This window comes from Molothrus aeneus, chromosome 4 (genome assembly GCF_037042795.1).
Source record: "Molothrus aeneus isolate 106 chromosome 4, BPBGC_Maene_1.0, whole genome shotgun sequence".
Lineage (NCBI taxonomy): Eukaryota > Metazoa > Chordata > Aves > Passeriformes > Icteridae > Molothrus > Molothrus aeneus.
In genome coordinates this window covers 5,173,482-5,190,233 of record NC_089649.1, presented here as the reverse complement: position 1 = coordinate 5,190,233, position 16,752 = coordinate 5,173,482, and the positions used below count along the sequence as shown (strand labels likewise).

The window sequence follows — 16,752 nt, the reverse complement described above, 5'->3', positions numbered from 1 at the left end:
CATGGAATGTTTGCAAAATGAAAGCTTGAAGTAAAAAATGTGTAGTAAACTTGTATTTGCAGAAGTGGTGTTGGCCAGGAATAAAATTGAAATGGAGTTGTACCCTGAGTTTAAATTCTTAGCATTTTCTCTGCAAAGGAAAGAATTTGGGTCAAAGACAAAATAAACTGATGATGACTATTAAGTGATTAGGGCCCTTTTTCCAATGGGGTGGACCTCAGTTCTGGAGTGATCATGGACAGCAACCTGAGTTCAGTGGTACTGGAATCTAAAAATATATATGTAAAATACCAAATTACAATTGTCTTTTGTGCCCTCTATGCCTGCTGACATGAAAACCTCCCTTATTTTGCAGTCAAGGTGGGACAGCTTTGAGTGGATACAAGCAGACTCTCAAGCCTTCCTCTCTCTTGTGTATTCGTTGGCAGCTTTTGGTGGTTTGCAGCTGTTAGGTTAGAGGTGGGCAGAATGCTGAAACCCGCGGATCCCCTCGGTGTGTGACCCCTTTGTGGTCCAGTGCTCTGTTGAATGAGGAGAGGCACTGGCCCCATTTCTCCTTCAGCCTCCCCGCTGGGTGTGCTGTGAAGGAAATCAGAGGTGATGTTTCTGCACAATGTGGACGAGCAGCTGTGCCCTGTCAGGAGAGAGGTGTGTGGTGTTCAGATCCCGACAGGGCCAGAGCTGGGCCTGGAGCTGCTCGCGTTGTCAGCGCTGAAACAGCCGGGATGTGCCTGGAGCCAGCCTGCAGGTGTGTGGGGACCTCGTACAGCTCCAAGCTTACATACCCAGGGACTTGAAATACCTCCCAAGCCAAGTAGCAGTGTATGGAGTCTGAGTGTTCTGTTTAAAACCCACTCGTGGGTATCTCTGGCTTGTTCAGAGTTTACTTGCAACTTTTTTTACTGTCGCTTTTTGCAGTTGTTCTTTTCTAACCTTTAGCCCGGACTGTAGAGCACTTAATGAAAAATTGCCCGGGGAATTCCTTCCATCTCATTCCTTGTGTATCTTTCTCTGTGAAGGTAAAGTCGCCTCATAATTCCAAAAGGTTTGGTAGAGATTATTTGGAAGACAAAAAGCAAGCAAATTATTTAGAGGTTCTAGTAGCCACAGAGTTGGTGCTTCTTGTGCAGAATGGTAATGGCTAAACAGAAATGGAACAACTCTCTGTTGTTAGGCCAATAATATATTAACTGAAAACATTTTTAATAACTCAAGGCATGATAGCTCTTGACTTCTTTGACTCTTTGCTGCATTAGCTGAACCTTTGTGTTTCAAGTGGCAGTTGTTAAATACATCTCTGAATGTGCCTGTAGAAACAATTGTGGTAATACTTTCATGTTGTAAAACATTTCCCAGTGGACTTGTTTTTAATGCTCATATGTGGAAAGAGAAGTTACGTAAATAGAAAAACATGGAATTAATAGAAGACTAAAGTCATCCTCTCCTTTTGAACACATTAGTTATAAATGTACTTATTTTTGGAAATTTTGAAATGCATGGCCTTTGGTGAGATTTGACTCAAGAATCAGGTTCTTCTGCAGGCCCTGAGCAAACTGAAATTCTCCTGAATGCAGCAGCACAAAATCCCACGCAACAGGCGATGCAGCGTGACCTGAGGTGCTTTGCTGAAAACAAACAAAATGCTTAAGAATGCTTTTCTTCATTGTGTTTACCCTTATCTGCTGTGGCAAATAAATTTTCTAGTCCAGTTCTGGACACTTTATTATTATCAGCCATATTTTTAGAGTGGTTTTTGCCTATTATGTGAAATATAAAACTGCTATGTTATCAAGAAGCATTTTAAAAATTTACTTCAGTCTTGTTCCAATGTTCAAAACAAGCTAAAACTTCAATCTGGAATTGTCTTGCTTTTAAGATTGATTTCTGAGAGACTGAAGGCGTGTCAAGTTTCATTATAATGAGTTAAGAAGAATTTGGTCTTAGCATTTCTTCAAGATGGGAATTCTTCATACCTGAGAAGCTGAGGATTGTTTGTAGGATTGTGAATAATCTGCTTTAAAAACTGTTTTCAGCTTTGAGATGAAGAGCTGCAATACATAGGTAATTCAAGATTCAGGTCTCTAATCTACCAAGGGCTATCTCTGAAGAGACAAATAAAAGTTTTTGGGGGGTTTTTTTTTTGTTGTTGTTGGTTTTGGGTGATTGCTGTTGTTTTTGTCATTTTTTGTGTCCTCTTAATCCTAAACTATTATTTCTTTGTACGAATGAGTGAAAATAATTTAAGATTTTATCTCTGAAGAAGTCAGCTATGTCATTACATGTGTCAATGTATCAAAACCAAAGCAGTTTCAGACATTATTGTTGCATGTAAATAGCCATTGTTCACCCTTAAAGAAACTTCTGCTGGAAATTGGAGTGTATTTATAGTATTAGGATGAAATTTTCTGGTTTGGGTCTTACTCCTTTGTAAAAATCCTTAATGTCTCCCCTTTAAAGTCTTCAAAATACAAACGGCAGAGTTGAAAATTTAGAGTAATAATTATGAGCCAGTGTCTTGGGTGGGAAATGATCTTGGTTTTGATATGGAAGAAACTACATATACAAATGTATTCACTGCTTTAAAAATGTTACTTTGAAATAACATCTAGGCAATGACAACAACTACAGTCACTATGGTGTTTTTCACCCTGTACTTTTTAGAAGAGTGTTTGTACCACCAGAGTTTTCATGGCTGAGGTACATTTTTTGGAGAAGTTCAGGAGTAAAGGTTATTCCTTCAAAATACACAAGTAAACAAATGCAGGATGTTCATGGGAGATGGACTCCTTGAAGCTCATCCTCTGACACGATCCTTGACCTCTGAGGTCTTATTATTTCTGGACTCTGTCATTTATGGGAAAAAAACCCCATATTACATTTTCTAAAATTCCTTGTGAAGGAGTTCTACTTTCTTATCTTGTGCAGGTCCCATGCTATTAAAGCTATCTAAATTATTGGTCAGAATGACTGCTTCAAAATCCTCTGAGGAGTTAATCACTGTCTTTTATTTGGACTTCTAATTTAGGTATTAATCCAGAATTGCCATCTTTTCAAGCAAGTCTTCCTTATGTTAGAACATCTCCTTTTAACTACAGCTTGAATGCAGTTTATTTAACATTTATCAAGCATTTTCCTACCAGCAAACTTAATCATTTACTGGAGTAAAAGTGATTGTTCCGGATTGCAGAAATCTATTTTCTCCTTTGATTAAAAGCGTGTCTTACTCTTCTTTGCCTTGTCTTTGAAGTACATTTTAGTCTGCTTTCCTTTGAGATGTGTGGGTTTTGTTTTGCTAAAAGGTCACCTCTGGCGTATTGGAGAGATTAGTCAGTGGTTTGCGTTGTGTTTTCTGTAGAAGACCATCTTTTTAGGCTATCTCGCTGGTCATTTTCAACATCAGACACCATGCAGTGAGAACCAACTGTGAATCAGCCTGACATTTAGCAATCCAGCAGAGTGGGGGTTAAAATGGAAAAAAAAAAATTACAATCATATAGGTAAATAATACGCTACCTACATTTTTTAAAGGCCACATTTTACTTCTTTTGAGCACTACATATGGAGAATACTACACGGCTCAAACATTCCTGCTGCCTTCCCTTAGGATATGTTAAGGAGGTGGTTTTGGTGGGGGTTTTTAATTAGTTTATTTTTGGGGGTTTTGTTTGAATCCTATGAAGTTGAAACGGCATCGCCTTCTTGTCCCCTTACTTGGCACAATGAAAGGAAGGAACACATCTCTTCTCACACAGATGAATTCTAAGGCTGTTCAGTAAGACAGTAGAGCTGTAGTTTGCTTTTATTATTGTGCGTCTTTTATTTTGTGAGTTACTCTTGTTAATAGAGCTCCCTACTGCTTCTTGTCCTGGCCTCTTCATTTGATTACCTTTAATATGTAGCATTTTTACTTCAAGAAGGAATTAATAGTTTTTATTCACCAGCGGAGACTCGTGGGTATCAGGGCTGTGGCCACACATCAATTTGCTGACAATTACTTACAGAGCTGTCTCCAGAGAATTTAGCACCAAGTGCTTAATGCAGCATCTAAACCTGCTGCATTTCTCAGGTGTGCTTGTGTCAGTGTTAACATCAGCTGGGTTGGGTGGCTTGTCCAGGTTACAGGGGGATCACTTCCCCCTGGGAGCTGGACTCCAGTTCTCCTGTGGCTGGGCTTCTACCCAGAAGCCAGAGTAACTCCCTCACAGCTGCTCAGAGCAGCAGGTGTGCAGCAGAGAAGCAACCTGAAAGATTTCAGCTTGTTTAGAGCTCTTCCTGAACCTTCTTGTCTGCTCTAGCTGCTGGACTGTGTTGCTTGGCTGCCTTCCTTTGTTTTGTGAGGGGAGCTGCTTTCCTCGTCAAGCATGAAAGTGTCTTGAGAAGATGCATATGGTGGCGTGGATTTGGAGTCAGGCTAAGGAACAGCTGGATTTTCTTTACATATTAGGAAAGAATTCTGTCTCTACAGTCAGTATGGCACGCTGAGGATCAAACCCATGTAATGCTACACTTGACAACTGGTGTAGCAGTGAAAAAATGCTCCTGTCAAAGGAAGCAATGTGTGTACAGTTGTAATAAAAACAGATGTGGCAGACTGAGAACTTTGAGACTTGGCACTTTTGTTTTTACATTTATTTTATTTCCAAAGAGATGTAGAATGTTAGGAAACAGAAGAATACATTTTTTAAATAAAATCTGAAATAAATTGTTATAGGTTCTTATTGATTTTTGTTGAGATGCCAGCTGCACTCATCATCTTATTTCAGATGAAGTGATTACCAGTATAAGCTTATGGTATAAAGAAAGTAATAGTTCACAGAAAAATGGAATTCTGCTTACCATTTGCAGATCTTCTGATTCTTCATTTGGTACTTTAACTTGTAACCACTCTGTTTTTTGGATAGCTAGAAATCTGTGAGAGCAATCACAGCAAGGTTACTTTGTCATTAGATATTTGATATGACAATATTAGGAGAAGGTGAAGGAGAAAATGGTATTTAGCTCTGTTTCCATGAAGGTTCAAACCCTTTTGTGGTGTTCTGAAATACCAACAACACCAAAAAAAATTGCAGCCTTGGAATAGCAGTATCAAAATTTATTTTGATATGGATGTATTTTGGAGTAGTAATGTATAGCAAGTTTTTGTAAGGCTTCGAGCCCCTGCCCCCTTCTTTCTTAATTTCTCTCACTAGAAAACTGAAGAGAAGAGCCTAAATATCATTAGGAGGTGGTGCCTCGAGTGGAATAGTTTTGAACAGAAGGAAAGAGGGTAATTGATAATCTAAAGCAAACAGCAAGAGATCTGCCTTGCTCTGTCACAAGTCTACTGCATCTCTGAGAAAGTTTGCTGTGCTCTTAGAGTCACAGTGTGCTCAGTAAGGAAATGCAGGTTTTTTGGGAAAAAATATATTTTTGCTATTACTTGAAAGCGATAAACAGGCATATGTGTTCTCAGACACATTTTCAAAAATTAGAGAAGTTTAAAAATCTTGATCAAAACCAGTTTGTTTCATTACTTGAGGAGCTTTTCTAAGCCAAGCTCTAAGTTCTCTTCATGTTGCTGTTGTGTAGCTGAAGCCTAGAGCCCGAAGACGATGGAATTCAGTTCTCCACAAGTGTAAATAAAGCTGGAGGAAGATTGTGGATGTGCTGGAACACAGATAGTCTGCAGCAGCTCAATGCACAGCAAATGTGAATAGCACTGGATGGGTCCTTAACACATGTAACCACCCCTTCCATCCTGCCGTGCAGATGTGATGCCTGTGAGCTGTGCTCATCCAGTCAGCCTGTTTCCCGAGCCTCGTGCATCTATCATACTTAAACCCCTAAGTGTCTGGGGCTGTCCAGGCTAGGTAGCAAAGCTGTAAGAGGAAATAGGCCTGTTCTAGCACGTCAGAAGAATCGAAATGCCGTTGCTGGCAATGGGCGATGAAAAGTTGCAAATTAAGCCTTTGCATTGCTAAGGAAACTTGTCTGTCTGACCATCCAAGCCCCAGTCTGGCCGTCAGACTCCACCACCTGAGCTGGGATCAAACCTCCTTTGCAGCTGCACTCCCCACTCTCACACAGGCCCTAGTCTGAAATAGATCACCTCTGATTTGCACGGTGGTAATTCTAACCAGATTAAGCACTTCGTCTGCAAATAAGATGATGAGTGCAGCTGGCATCTCAACTCATGGGCATGATCACTTATCAGCGTACAGCATTTCTCCCCAGCAGCATTCATGTGTATCCTACTTCAATGACTCATAAATAATCATGTTCTTTTAGCTGCAAATTAAGTGGCTAATGACTGAGGTTTTTCTGGGCAGCATACTGATGGATTATTTATGGTTAGTACTGTTAATATTGTTTTGTGTTTGTGGGGGTTTATTCCCCCAAAATCTGTACTTGCAGAGATGTCTTAGATATTTCTATTTTTTTATTATTATTAGTTTGGTAAGACTTCCCTGTCATCTTTCTCCTTGGATTGTTGGTAGAAATTTTCTTCCTGCTGATTTTTACAGACATCCCTGAAGGATACTAATTGTTTTATGTATGTACATTTCCTTGAAAATATAATTAGGTTACTTTGGCCACCAGCTGTATGTTCCAGAGAACAGATATATTGTTTTTATAGAAGCCTCTCACCCCCAGAGACAGGAACAGTGATCTTGAATGTCTCCGTAGGTAAAAATCAATGGGTCTTTATTTATTTGTATATATGCTCCAATGTAGTTTTCTGTTGCACTGAGTTTCTTTTCATTCTAGAGTTCACCTGAGTCTGAGCATCTGTTTTGGTCACTCCAATTAAAAAGTGTCCCTCCTAATGCATACCTGTTGCATGGCTGTGTAACTGTGCTCTCATTTTGTGATAACATGGACATTATAATTTTTGTGGCCACATCCATTTAGTCTTGCATGGTGAATTATTCTGGGAGTCCACATTGCAAATTGTGGGAGCAACTTCTTTGTTCTTTCTGTCCCCATCAGCAAACTGAAGCATTCCTGCTGGCGCAGGAATGGGACAACCAGTTAGTGGTATTGATGATAAACCAGTTACTGAGGTTTGTTATGGAGCACTAGCAGGAGTGCTCTTTGACACCGTTCTGTGCTAATGCCCATTCTCAAATGTTCATTTCATTTGCTTTCAGGCATGGTTTGGCAAACAGAGAACACATTGCTGTTCACTTCTCAGCCCTCTTGCAGTTGCTTTTGCACTCTTAATTCAGAAGTATGGCCAAAGCTTTCCTGTGTGTTCCAAAATTTGATTTTTCCTAAGCTTTTTCATGTGCCTGACTGAAGGTGTTCCTTTCTAGCAGAGGCAGAAACAGCGGTGATGTGCACTTCCTTCTCTTACACTTTCCTACCATCCTCAGCACTCCCTCAGGGTGGGAAATTCTGTGCTGTTCTGTGTTCTGCTGGTAGCACAGGTCCAAGTCTGGCATTCCCTGCTTTAACAGGTTCTTTTGCCCACCAAGGAATAGCTACACCTTACTTATTAGTTTATCAAGACAGACTGTACGTTATTATTTATAAACTAAAGTTGCTTTGGGGTAATAATGCTTCTGCATTGTCAATGAACGAGTAAAAATTTGAACATTACTGTCACATATATATGTGTATGTGAGACACAGGCTTTTCCCATGCCCCTTGCCATCAGCTGCTACTGATTTTCTGTTGTTTTGACAGTGTACAAAATAGCATACCCTGGAGACAACAGGGCTATGTTGTTAATTCCTGTTCCTAGCCAGCCCCCTGGAATCTGTTTTGGTTTGGAATGTGGGAAGAAATGAAGTTGTGAGGAAACTGTGTTTGTCTCTGGTTAAAGAAAGAGCTACCTTGCACACTATCATATGGGCTAATACCTACACTGTGTGAATCCAGAGTATGAGAAGACATTGACCAATGTACTGTATTTTTCCTCACTAGCAAAAATAAACTATTCAGTTTCAATGCCATTTCCAAAATTTTTGGTATCCTTCTTGGCTCATTTCCCAAACAACTCTGAGCTGGGAATGTCTTTCATTCCCACTGCCCATGTTGTTTGTTCTAGCTACTGGATCTTTTCCATTTCTGGGTGATGCTGCATCTCTCTGTTTCTCTGCCAGACTAACTTTTTTTTGCTCCAGTGGGCTTTGTGCTTGGAGCAGAGAGTGCAAAATGCCTGGTCAGAAGTGTTACAGTTTCAGGGAAGGTAGATGATGAATTTCCAGGCTATTTCTATTTTGGGTTTTGTTTCTTTCCTTTCTTCTTACTGTTATATAGTAATAGGGTTTTTTAGTTTTTCTCTCTGTACTCTCTTCCAATATACAAGTTACATTTTTAAAAAATCCTCCAAGGTCCCATGAGGAAACAGTAGCCAGTCTTTCACTTCTTTATGTAGGCACACACACAGAAGGGCAGAGAGTACAGCCATCATGTCAGTGCAGCACAGAAAACAGTGAAATATCAGTTAGAAGATTTGTTTCTTCCTGCTGTCTGAACTTTTTTCGTTGTTGATATTAAAGCATAAATTATTCTTAATGCAGTTCTTCCTTAAACATTCATTGTACGCTGATAGGCTCAGCAGAGGTTTGGTCACCGGGGGAATGGATGACTCAGGCTTTTACGCACTGAGTCAACAGTCACAATGAGTAGATTCATATACTTTTGGCATGTAAGTACAAGCTGGTGCTTCATTTCACTGTGTTTTGTTGGTGAATTTTTCCAGAATTAATTCAGACATGCTGAGGTATTGAGAAATAACGTAACCTGTGCTCTGCTTGGGCGTAGGGTATGGTGGAAAGTGTGTGGATGTTGTTACCTGCTCTGACGCTGTTACGTTTGCAGTTAAGGAAACAGCCTCAGAATGCCTTTCCTGCTTGTGCTTCCATCAGTTTCTGTTTGAGTGGCATGCTAATAATACCTGTCAAACTTGTTTAAATATATAGCATACTTTCCTAACTGTGTAATGTTCCACTTTGTCCACTTTGTTGCTTTGAAGACCTAAGGTTTTTGGAAGTGCTGATAGTAAAATTGTTCAAAGGGCAGTAATGCAGCATGGGGCTGTGGAGCTCGCCAGGCTGTGAACAGGATATAACAAGCTTTTATTCTTTGGCATCAGCTTAAAAGTAGTCCTTTTGTTTTGTTAAACTTTTAATTTGGGCTGTTTTGAAGGGAAGTGATGTACTGTGGCTCAAACTGGCAACTTGTGTGTTCTTTACTGGGATAACTTTATTGAATATCCTCTCTGACTGAAAGGAGAGTTGTGAACAACAGTAGTCCAGTGTCACAGTAGAGATAAATAACACTGTCATCAAAGTAGATGCAGGTTTCATTTAATTTCATTTATCCTTTTGCACCAGTGTTTCCCAAAGAGTTCTGATGCTTTATGCTGATCCTCCCTACTGGAGATATGCAGATGAGTTATTTTTCTGTCAGCTCTGTCCAATGAAATTCAAGATCATGCTGCTAAGCCACCTTTTTACAGGAAAAATAATGTAATGACTGGATTGCAGTACTTGTCACAGAAATAAATTGCCTCCTATGTTCAGATAGCAGCAAGGTGGTGACCACTTAGTGCAAATCTTCTTCCTATTGTTAATGGTTTCTCAGTAGGATAAAAGCCTGTGCTCTTGGCAGCTAAAAGGTTTAGTCACATCTAGATAATGTATTTGAGACAAGACACAACTAGATCAAACTATTATTTGTGAGGGTTTTGCCTCGATTCATCATGCTGTAGTACTTTTTCCAAGAGTTCAGCTTCAGAGCTCCGACCAAGAGTCACTGATAAGGTTTTTTGGGGGTCTGATTTTGTTTTTAAGTGTCTGTGTGTCTTTGTTTTTCTCACTTTTGTTGCGTTCTAGTGAATTGTGAGCTGGCTAGCCTTCCTGTGTGGTAGGTGTAAAAAATTTGACTGTCTTTCTGTTCCAGCTTCTGGTAGTGAACGTGAGCTCTCTTGCCATTCCTCTGAAACTGTGCTACATTCTAAAAAGATGATTATAGAGTGCAATATTTAGGGGTTGAAGGATGGCATGAGATCAGGTTCTGTGGGGGGAACTGGCTATATTTGGGAATCTCAGTGATCTGCTGCTACTTATGTGATCAGCTTTAGAGAGGACAGAGTCAAACAGTGTCAAAAGGTGTCTGCTGAACCTTTTGTGCTTTGACAACTGCTTTTCACCAAGTCTACTGTAATTTTTGAGATGATGTCAAGTAGTGCTAGTATTCAGTCATTTTAATAAGGCAGTGAGTCTTAGCAGCACAGACTTGCTGGCAACTCACTCTTTGAGCCTGGTACTGTTACATCAGCTCTTTTGTAAAGACTTCATCATGCACAAACTTTTATGCTTATCCCACTTTTTCCGCCAAATTACAACAGTGGTCAATTTGAAACTATATACCAGGAGATTTCATTGGCAATTGGGGCTAAAGCAAAAACTTGAATCTCTGAAGGTTAGATTTAATTGTCTCCCTGTCTCTTTTAACTGTAATATAAGAGTGGTAAAAAAGCTTCAGCTAGTTTTCCTTTTATTTACTCCAGCAGCAGGTTCAAGCCCAAAGGAAAAAAGGTGTAAAACAAGCTGAGTTGGCCTTTTGTATGTATCAGAGCTTTTCTAGCATTGGTTTCTCATCAGACCAAGCTTGCTTGCTGTGAGGATAATATGACTCACCTTTTGAAAAGTTAAAGGTCAGCTGCACTTGAGGAAGCCCCTGGTAGGCAATGTAGGCTCATGGAAAACACCCTCAGCTCTTGCTTGACGATCACCCTCTCTGAAGCCCTAGTCTTGTCTTTGCTTGCCTCAGGCTTCTGAGATCCCAGGGTAGTTTACTGCCCTGCAGAAAGCACTGGGTAGATCCCACCACAGTGTTCCCTGCTGTGTATTTCTTGGGGAAGAAGAGAAGGTGGGTGGTTTTTCCTTTTGAGCCCATGCGTGGCTCTTTAATCTGTGTTCCTTCTGTGGAGCAGCTGATGATGCATTTATTTGTTTCTTCCTTCCTTCTTTTTCTTCAGTGCTTTCACCCTTTCATTTTGAAGGCATAAGGTGTGTTAGTGTAAAGAATGATCCCATGGTAAGGGACTCTGATTCCAGGATAAAAGTGAATTACTAAAACAGAACAGAATTTCTCTCTTAGGTGGAATGAGTTTTTAGAATGATGCTGTATAGGCAGAATGCAATTCTCATTTATATACCAGTCGCTGACAAAAGAATTTAGTATGTTGCTGCCTGCTTTTAGGTATGTAGATTTATACCTGACAATAGCTCTAAGTTCACAAGTAGTAACAAACCATATAAACCAGCTTAACCACTGATAGCAATTAGCTGTTTTAGAATGTGTTTGAAAAGGTTGTGTAACTGGGGAAATTGTCAGACAAGAGAAGGTCCAATAAGGCTGCTAAAAGAGATTTTGTGGGCAAATTAAACGGGTACTTATGTAAAATTACTTACTATTGCAGCGTGTGCGCATGCACGCTTGTGGGCTGGGGCTGATGAGCCTCTGGCAGGGAGCTTTGCAGAAGCTGCAAATATTTTTAGTGGAAACGAAATCTCAGCTCAGTTCTGTGGCATGTGACTTCCTATTTCTGTAGGTTACTTCCACGGGACTTCCTCTGTTAAACTGACTTGTCTCTGGAGATTTAATCTGGAGCTGGAGCGTGGTCTGCTTTGTCCTGTGCCTGTGACAGCATTTTCCCGGAGTTTGCTTTTGAGTCTTTGATTTTTATTTTGCACTGTCTCCAGCATGCAAGGATCTAGTGGCTGCTGCCCGTGATCGGAAGCTGAACACGTTTATCCAGGTCTCAGTGGTGCATCCAGCCGAGCACATTTCGACGCGGTATTCGAGCACTGAAATCGTGGAGGTGAGAGTCTTTCTTATTCAATGAACATGCTGATTATTGGATTGCTCATTTCTTCCTTAGAAAGTGAATTAGGACTAAAACAAGTTAGTGCATAGTCTTAGGTAAGAGAAGCGCACTCTGGCCGTAAGTAAAGCATACTGAAGTGTGCTGTAGTTCTTGGCATTCCACCAGGATAAACAGAAATTAACTTGGCTTCTCATGAAAGCTCTGTTGTTCCAAGTAGAGGCATGGAGAATATTCCAATTCTCCAGACACAGGTTTAGAAAGAAACAGGGAATAGTTGCTCTCATGAAGGGACAAGGCAATGCAAAGTAAAACTTAGGAGTATAGTGAGTTTGCAAAGTATTTTTAAATGCATAAAAGCATAGGTGTATTATGTGGTCTGTTATCCTATTTGTTTTTTCTTCTATTTTTTCCATTAAAGAGCTGATGCTTTTGCAATTTGAAAACTATTACCCTAGATCTGTAGTTTGGGAAAGACACATGTCTATGTAATGTCTGTGACTTTACATAAAAGAATTAGTAATTTGCATCATACATGACAACAAAAGTTGTGTGGGGCTCCTTTGCTGGTCCTCACCTTGCCCTGTAAGCATTGGTGTCAGAAACAGCGAAAATGAAGGGTGAGCAATGTAGATGTAACTTGCTTAACTTACTGGGGAGATTCATTAAGAGCAGCAAAGTCTCATTGTAAACACACTCATGATTTCACCAGAGGCTTGTTTTAACTGTTAAATACAATGAGAATATTTCATGAGGTCTTTGTGTGATTACTTTCAACCAACTACTAATTAAATTATTATGGTTTCAGCCCTCAACCATCCTGAAACTGCTTCATTCAAATATCTTGTATCTGATCAGGATGTCTCATTGCAGACTGTCTGGAATGATGTTGTGCAAAAGATGAATAGATAACTATGTATTTTTTAAAATAGAAGTTGATGCATTTCCTAATACAATGTCCTAGACTTCAATAAATTCCTGAATTTGTTTTATCAGGGTTCTTGGCTTTGTAGTCAAGCTTTGGTGGAGGGGAAGGCAGGGTCACAGAAAGTTAATCCATAACATAAATTACCTTTGTTGTGCACAATCCTTTTTTTTTTTTTTTTTAATACTTAATGGAAAATTTAAGGATACATTCCTGGTAATCTTTGGAAATTAGGTCTAATTAAACATTAAGAAATTATAAACAACATTTTGTATTATTCATTTAATTGTACATCTTTAGCTATGATGTAGTTACTTCTGTGTACAGCTTTTAAGTGTAATCATAATGTTTCAAAGCACAGGAATTTTATTTTATAGCAGTACTGCCTAAAGAGGAGTATTTCAATCCCCTCTCCACAAAATCAGTATCCTTAATGTATACTGAGAGTCTCTGTAGCATTTCTATACACTTAGTATTGTGGCTTAATGAAGATTGCTCTTTTTTGTATGTGTGTGCATGTTAAATCCTTAGTTCATTTAAATAAAGATGAAATTTTGGTACTTTCAAAAAGTGTTGTGGGAGTGAGAAAGGGTTTTTGATTATTATAGGTTGTATTCCAGAACCTGGTACTGGCTGAGCTGTTTAAAAATGTGATATCAGGCTCTGCCTCTGAAGCACTTGATATCCTTTCCAGTTAAAAAAAACTTTCCAGGAAGTTGTAGTTTTGTTTGGGTTTTGCTTGTTTTTCTTTTTTAGTTTTCCCGATAAAGTTTCAAGGCTGTTTGTTTTTTCTCATTGATTGGGTAACAAAACTGAGCTGTTCCCATCTCTCTGCTGTAGACAGCTGACACCTTTTGGGTTTCTGTACCTCCGTAGTGACATCCTTCACATTGCTCAGCTGTTACCTTACTGAGTGTTTACTCATGTTGCACAGGGTACAAAAGATCCACTGTTTCTGACTGGTGTGACCTTCCCACCGGAATACCCCATCTATGAGGAAACTAAAATAAAACTTACAGTCTATGATGTCAAAGATAAATCCCAAGACACGGTAAGTGCTTTGCTTCAGTCCTTGCACAGATCTTACTGAGGAATGAGTTTCTTGCTGTGTTGTTCTTTGGCTCTCGTTAGCAAATTGGGGAAATGGTTTGATGTAAAATTGGTTTTGTTGTTCTCTTGTGCCTGAAATCGACTTTATCTGTTGTTAATATATTAGAGACTAGGGAAAGGGAACCATGCACTTAAGATGGGCATTTTGCTGTTGGCTTTTCATCTGGTTACATGAGTCAGCACAGCTATTCCTTGCTCTGGTGTGCTTTTTGAGGGCAGAGAACACATGGAATAGACTGTGATAGCACCGCTGTGAATAATCTTTCAGAAATATCTTTCTGATAATATTTTACTTACATGCATAAACCAGAATGACAGTAGAGCCTGTAACTTGGGAGGGAGCTACTCATATTTAATCTCTTGGGTGGTGATAACTGCAGCTTTCTGTTGCTGCTTTTGTTATTGATTTGTAGCAGTCCAAACTCTACAGTGTCACGGCTGAAGGTGAATCATTTGGGGTTCCAGTGTTGTACATTCTTGAATACAGAGTCAGCTTTTTATTCTTGGGCGTTACTCACTTGAGCTGATATATGGAGGTCACTGGGACAATCTGAGTGATTTAACTGCCAAATAAAGAGCTTGAGTACTATTTTATGTCTTCCAGATAATCTAAGACAGCCTTAGACAAAGGCTAAGCCTTTGGACAGAGCTCGATGTCATAACAGGACCTATGGGAGATGTTTGTTTTTTCTCCTGCAGCAGCTGGAGTCCAGCTGATAGTTTGCTCTTAGACATCAAGAATGGCTGCATTGACACCTGTATTTAATTAACTGGATTGCTCTGTAGCTGGCACCCAGCATGATTAAAGCAAGTGCAAGCTTATGTTCTGACTGCATAGATGTTCATTATCTGTAAGAAGGAAATCAAAGGCATAATTTGAATCTTGAGACTGTCTTTGAACTGCTTACAAAAGTAAAGTTCTATGTTTTGGGGACTTGTAATTTTTTCAGGTAGAAAATTATTGATCTATTTGTTTAAATTTTCAGCCTTTGTGAGCCAACAGGTTGGTTCTGTCCCCTCACTGTGCTCCTTCACGGCCATGTGTGGAGTGTTTTAAGCATCAAATCTGAATTTCTTCTCTGTTTAAGAAGGGAAGGGACATGTATGTGCCTTTTATAATGTATATCTCTTAAATTTGGTATTGGATTCGACTACAGGGACTTAAAATGGGATTTGCTGTTTATTCAATAGAGTTGTCACCTGTGGACAGGTAACAGGCATTGAGTTAATGGAGTTGGACTTTGTCCTTTGCTTCCAGTTTCATTTTGACTGACAGATGGTGGAAAATAATATCCTATCTGTAAGTGATACAAGTGAACTGGGTTGGTAGTCCTTTTCCCTGTATTACTGCTTTTCTACCTCCAGGCTCCTCTACTGCCGCTTATGAAAGAGAAGATCTACCCTAGGGAACTAATATAACTTGATAAGCTTTTTGCAAACCTGTAAGGACTTTCTGTAACTGTTCCTTACAATTGTAGTTCAGGACTAGAGTCTCTCCCAGGGAATCCCACTGATGTAGCTTGTAAATCATGAGAAAATACCTTTCTCTTTTGTCATAGCATTTATATTGTTCCTATGTGAAACATTCTAGATCTGCACTGTAGTATCTTTTTGTGGGGGAAAGTATTAATCTCACCTCTGATTTACATATATTTAGCATTTTTTACTACTCAACTATTTTAAGCTGGATGTAGGCAAGAAAAAATTAAATAAGATATAAGATTTAAATCAAGATGAGCTGCAGCGTATGTGAATGACCCCAGGCTACCCTAGTTGCAACTTCATCTGTGGCAATATTTCGACTTCTGTTTACATCCTAAAATCTCAGTCATGATATAACTTGACTTTATCTGTAATTAATTAGAAACCATCATGCTTTCTATTAGTTTGGGTTTGTTTTGTTTTTTTTTTTCAAGTCTGGGTGTTTATGTAGGCTCATAAAAGTCAGGTTAAAATGAGCTATAATTTGATATCATTACCGGCATAGCTGCAACTGCACAGATCTCCATGCCTGGAGATCAAACCCAACAAATTGGATGTGTCCCTTTGGCAGTGAAACTGCTCCGAGTGCTGTGGTGTCACAGCTCTGATTCTCCAGTCTACAGTAGAGCTGGCTTTCTTGTTCCTCCAAAAGTGCTGCCACATATTACAGCTGCCAAATGTAGTCCCACCATTCCTCCAAACTGACAGGTAATCCAGTTTTGGGTGAAGGGGAGTCCAGGCCTGCTAGGCACGCACTGCTCTTCTAGGCTGTGCTCCAGAGCAAATGTCAGCTCAAATAATTGGGCATTTGTAGCAGAAATAAACCTTGGATTTGACTGTGAGCTGTTCTGCAGAAATTGTGTTACAGTAATAATTCCCACAGCATTAGGGCTGTACTGCTGCTTGCCTCAGTTAATAAGCTCAAAGTAGTTAATATCCCTTGTCACAAATATATGCTTTAACTTTTCTTATTTATTTCGATGCAACTATAAGAAGTGAATTCTGTGCATTAATTAAACTCAGCAGGATTTTACTACCACAAATAGAAGACTGTAGAGAAGGTGGGGAAAGGGCAAGTGAGTACATCACTGGGTAAAGCATTTTCTTGGGTTTTGTTAAACCTCACTCTGACTATACACGAGAATTTGCTCTCATTTTCAAATCTGCTGGAATTTTACTGTAATACAAAACTAACTAAATACTTGTTGAGTTGTGCACACAAGTGATAATATTGAAGTGAAAGAAGATTCTCCTCATTGAGAAACAACCAGAATTTGTGGCCTGCTCCTTAAAAAAAAATCTTGAACATTTCCTTTCAGTGCTAGTATTCCTGTACCAGAAAGCTTTTAGTTACTTCACTCTTGACTGTCACTTAACTTACATTGTCTAAGAAGTATGGTTTAATTACATTGAA

The 16,752-nt window shown here is 39.4% G+C and overlaps 1 protein-coding gene across 5 annotated transcripts in view; it reads left to right on the top strand.

Moving 5' to 3' along the window:
- The window catches only part of INPP4B (inositol polyphosphate-4-phosphatase type II B), a 291,680-nt gene that overhangs the window by 113,666 nt on the left and 161,262 nt on the right, over positions 1–16,752 (top strand). For 4 of the 5 annotated variants that reach the window (XM_066549472.1, XM_066549473.1, XM_066549475.1 and 1 more), the window contains exons 4-5: positions 11,700–11,818; positions 13,681–13,797. In XM_066549472.1, the coding sequence (XP_066405569.1) occupies positions 11,700–11,818; positions 13,681–13,797 (236 nt within the window). Of the gene's footprint in view, positions 1–11,699; positions 11,819–13,680; positions 13,798–16,752 lie in introns of those variants that run through there. The other variant, XM_066549476.1, reaches the window with a different exon arrangement.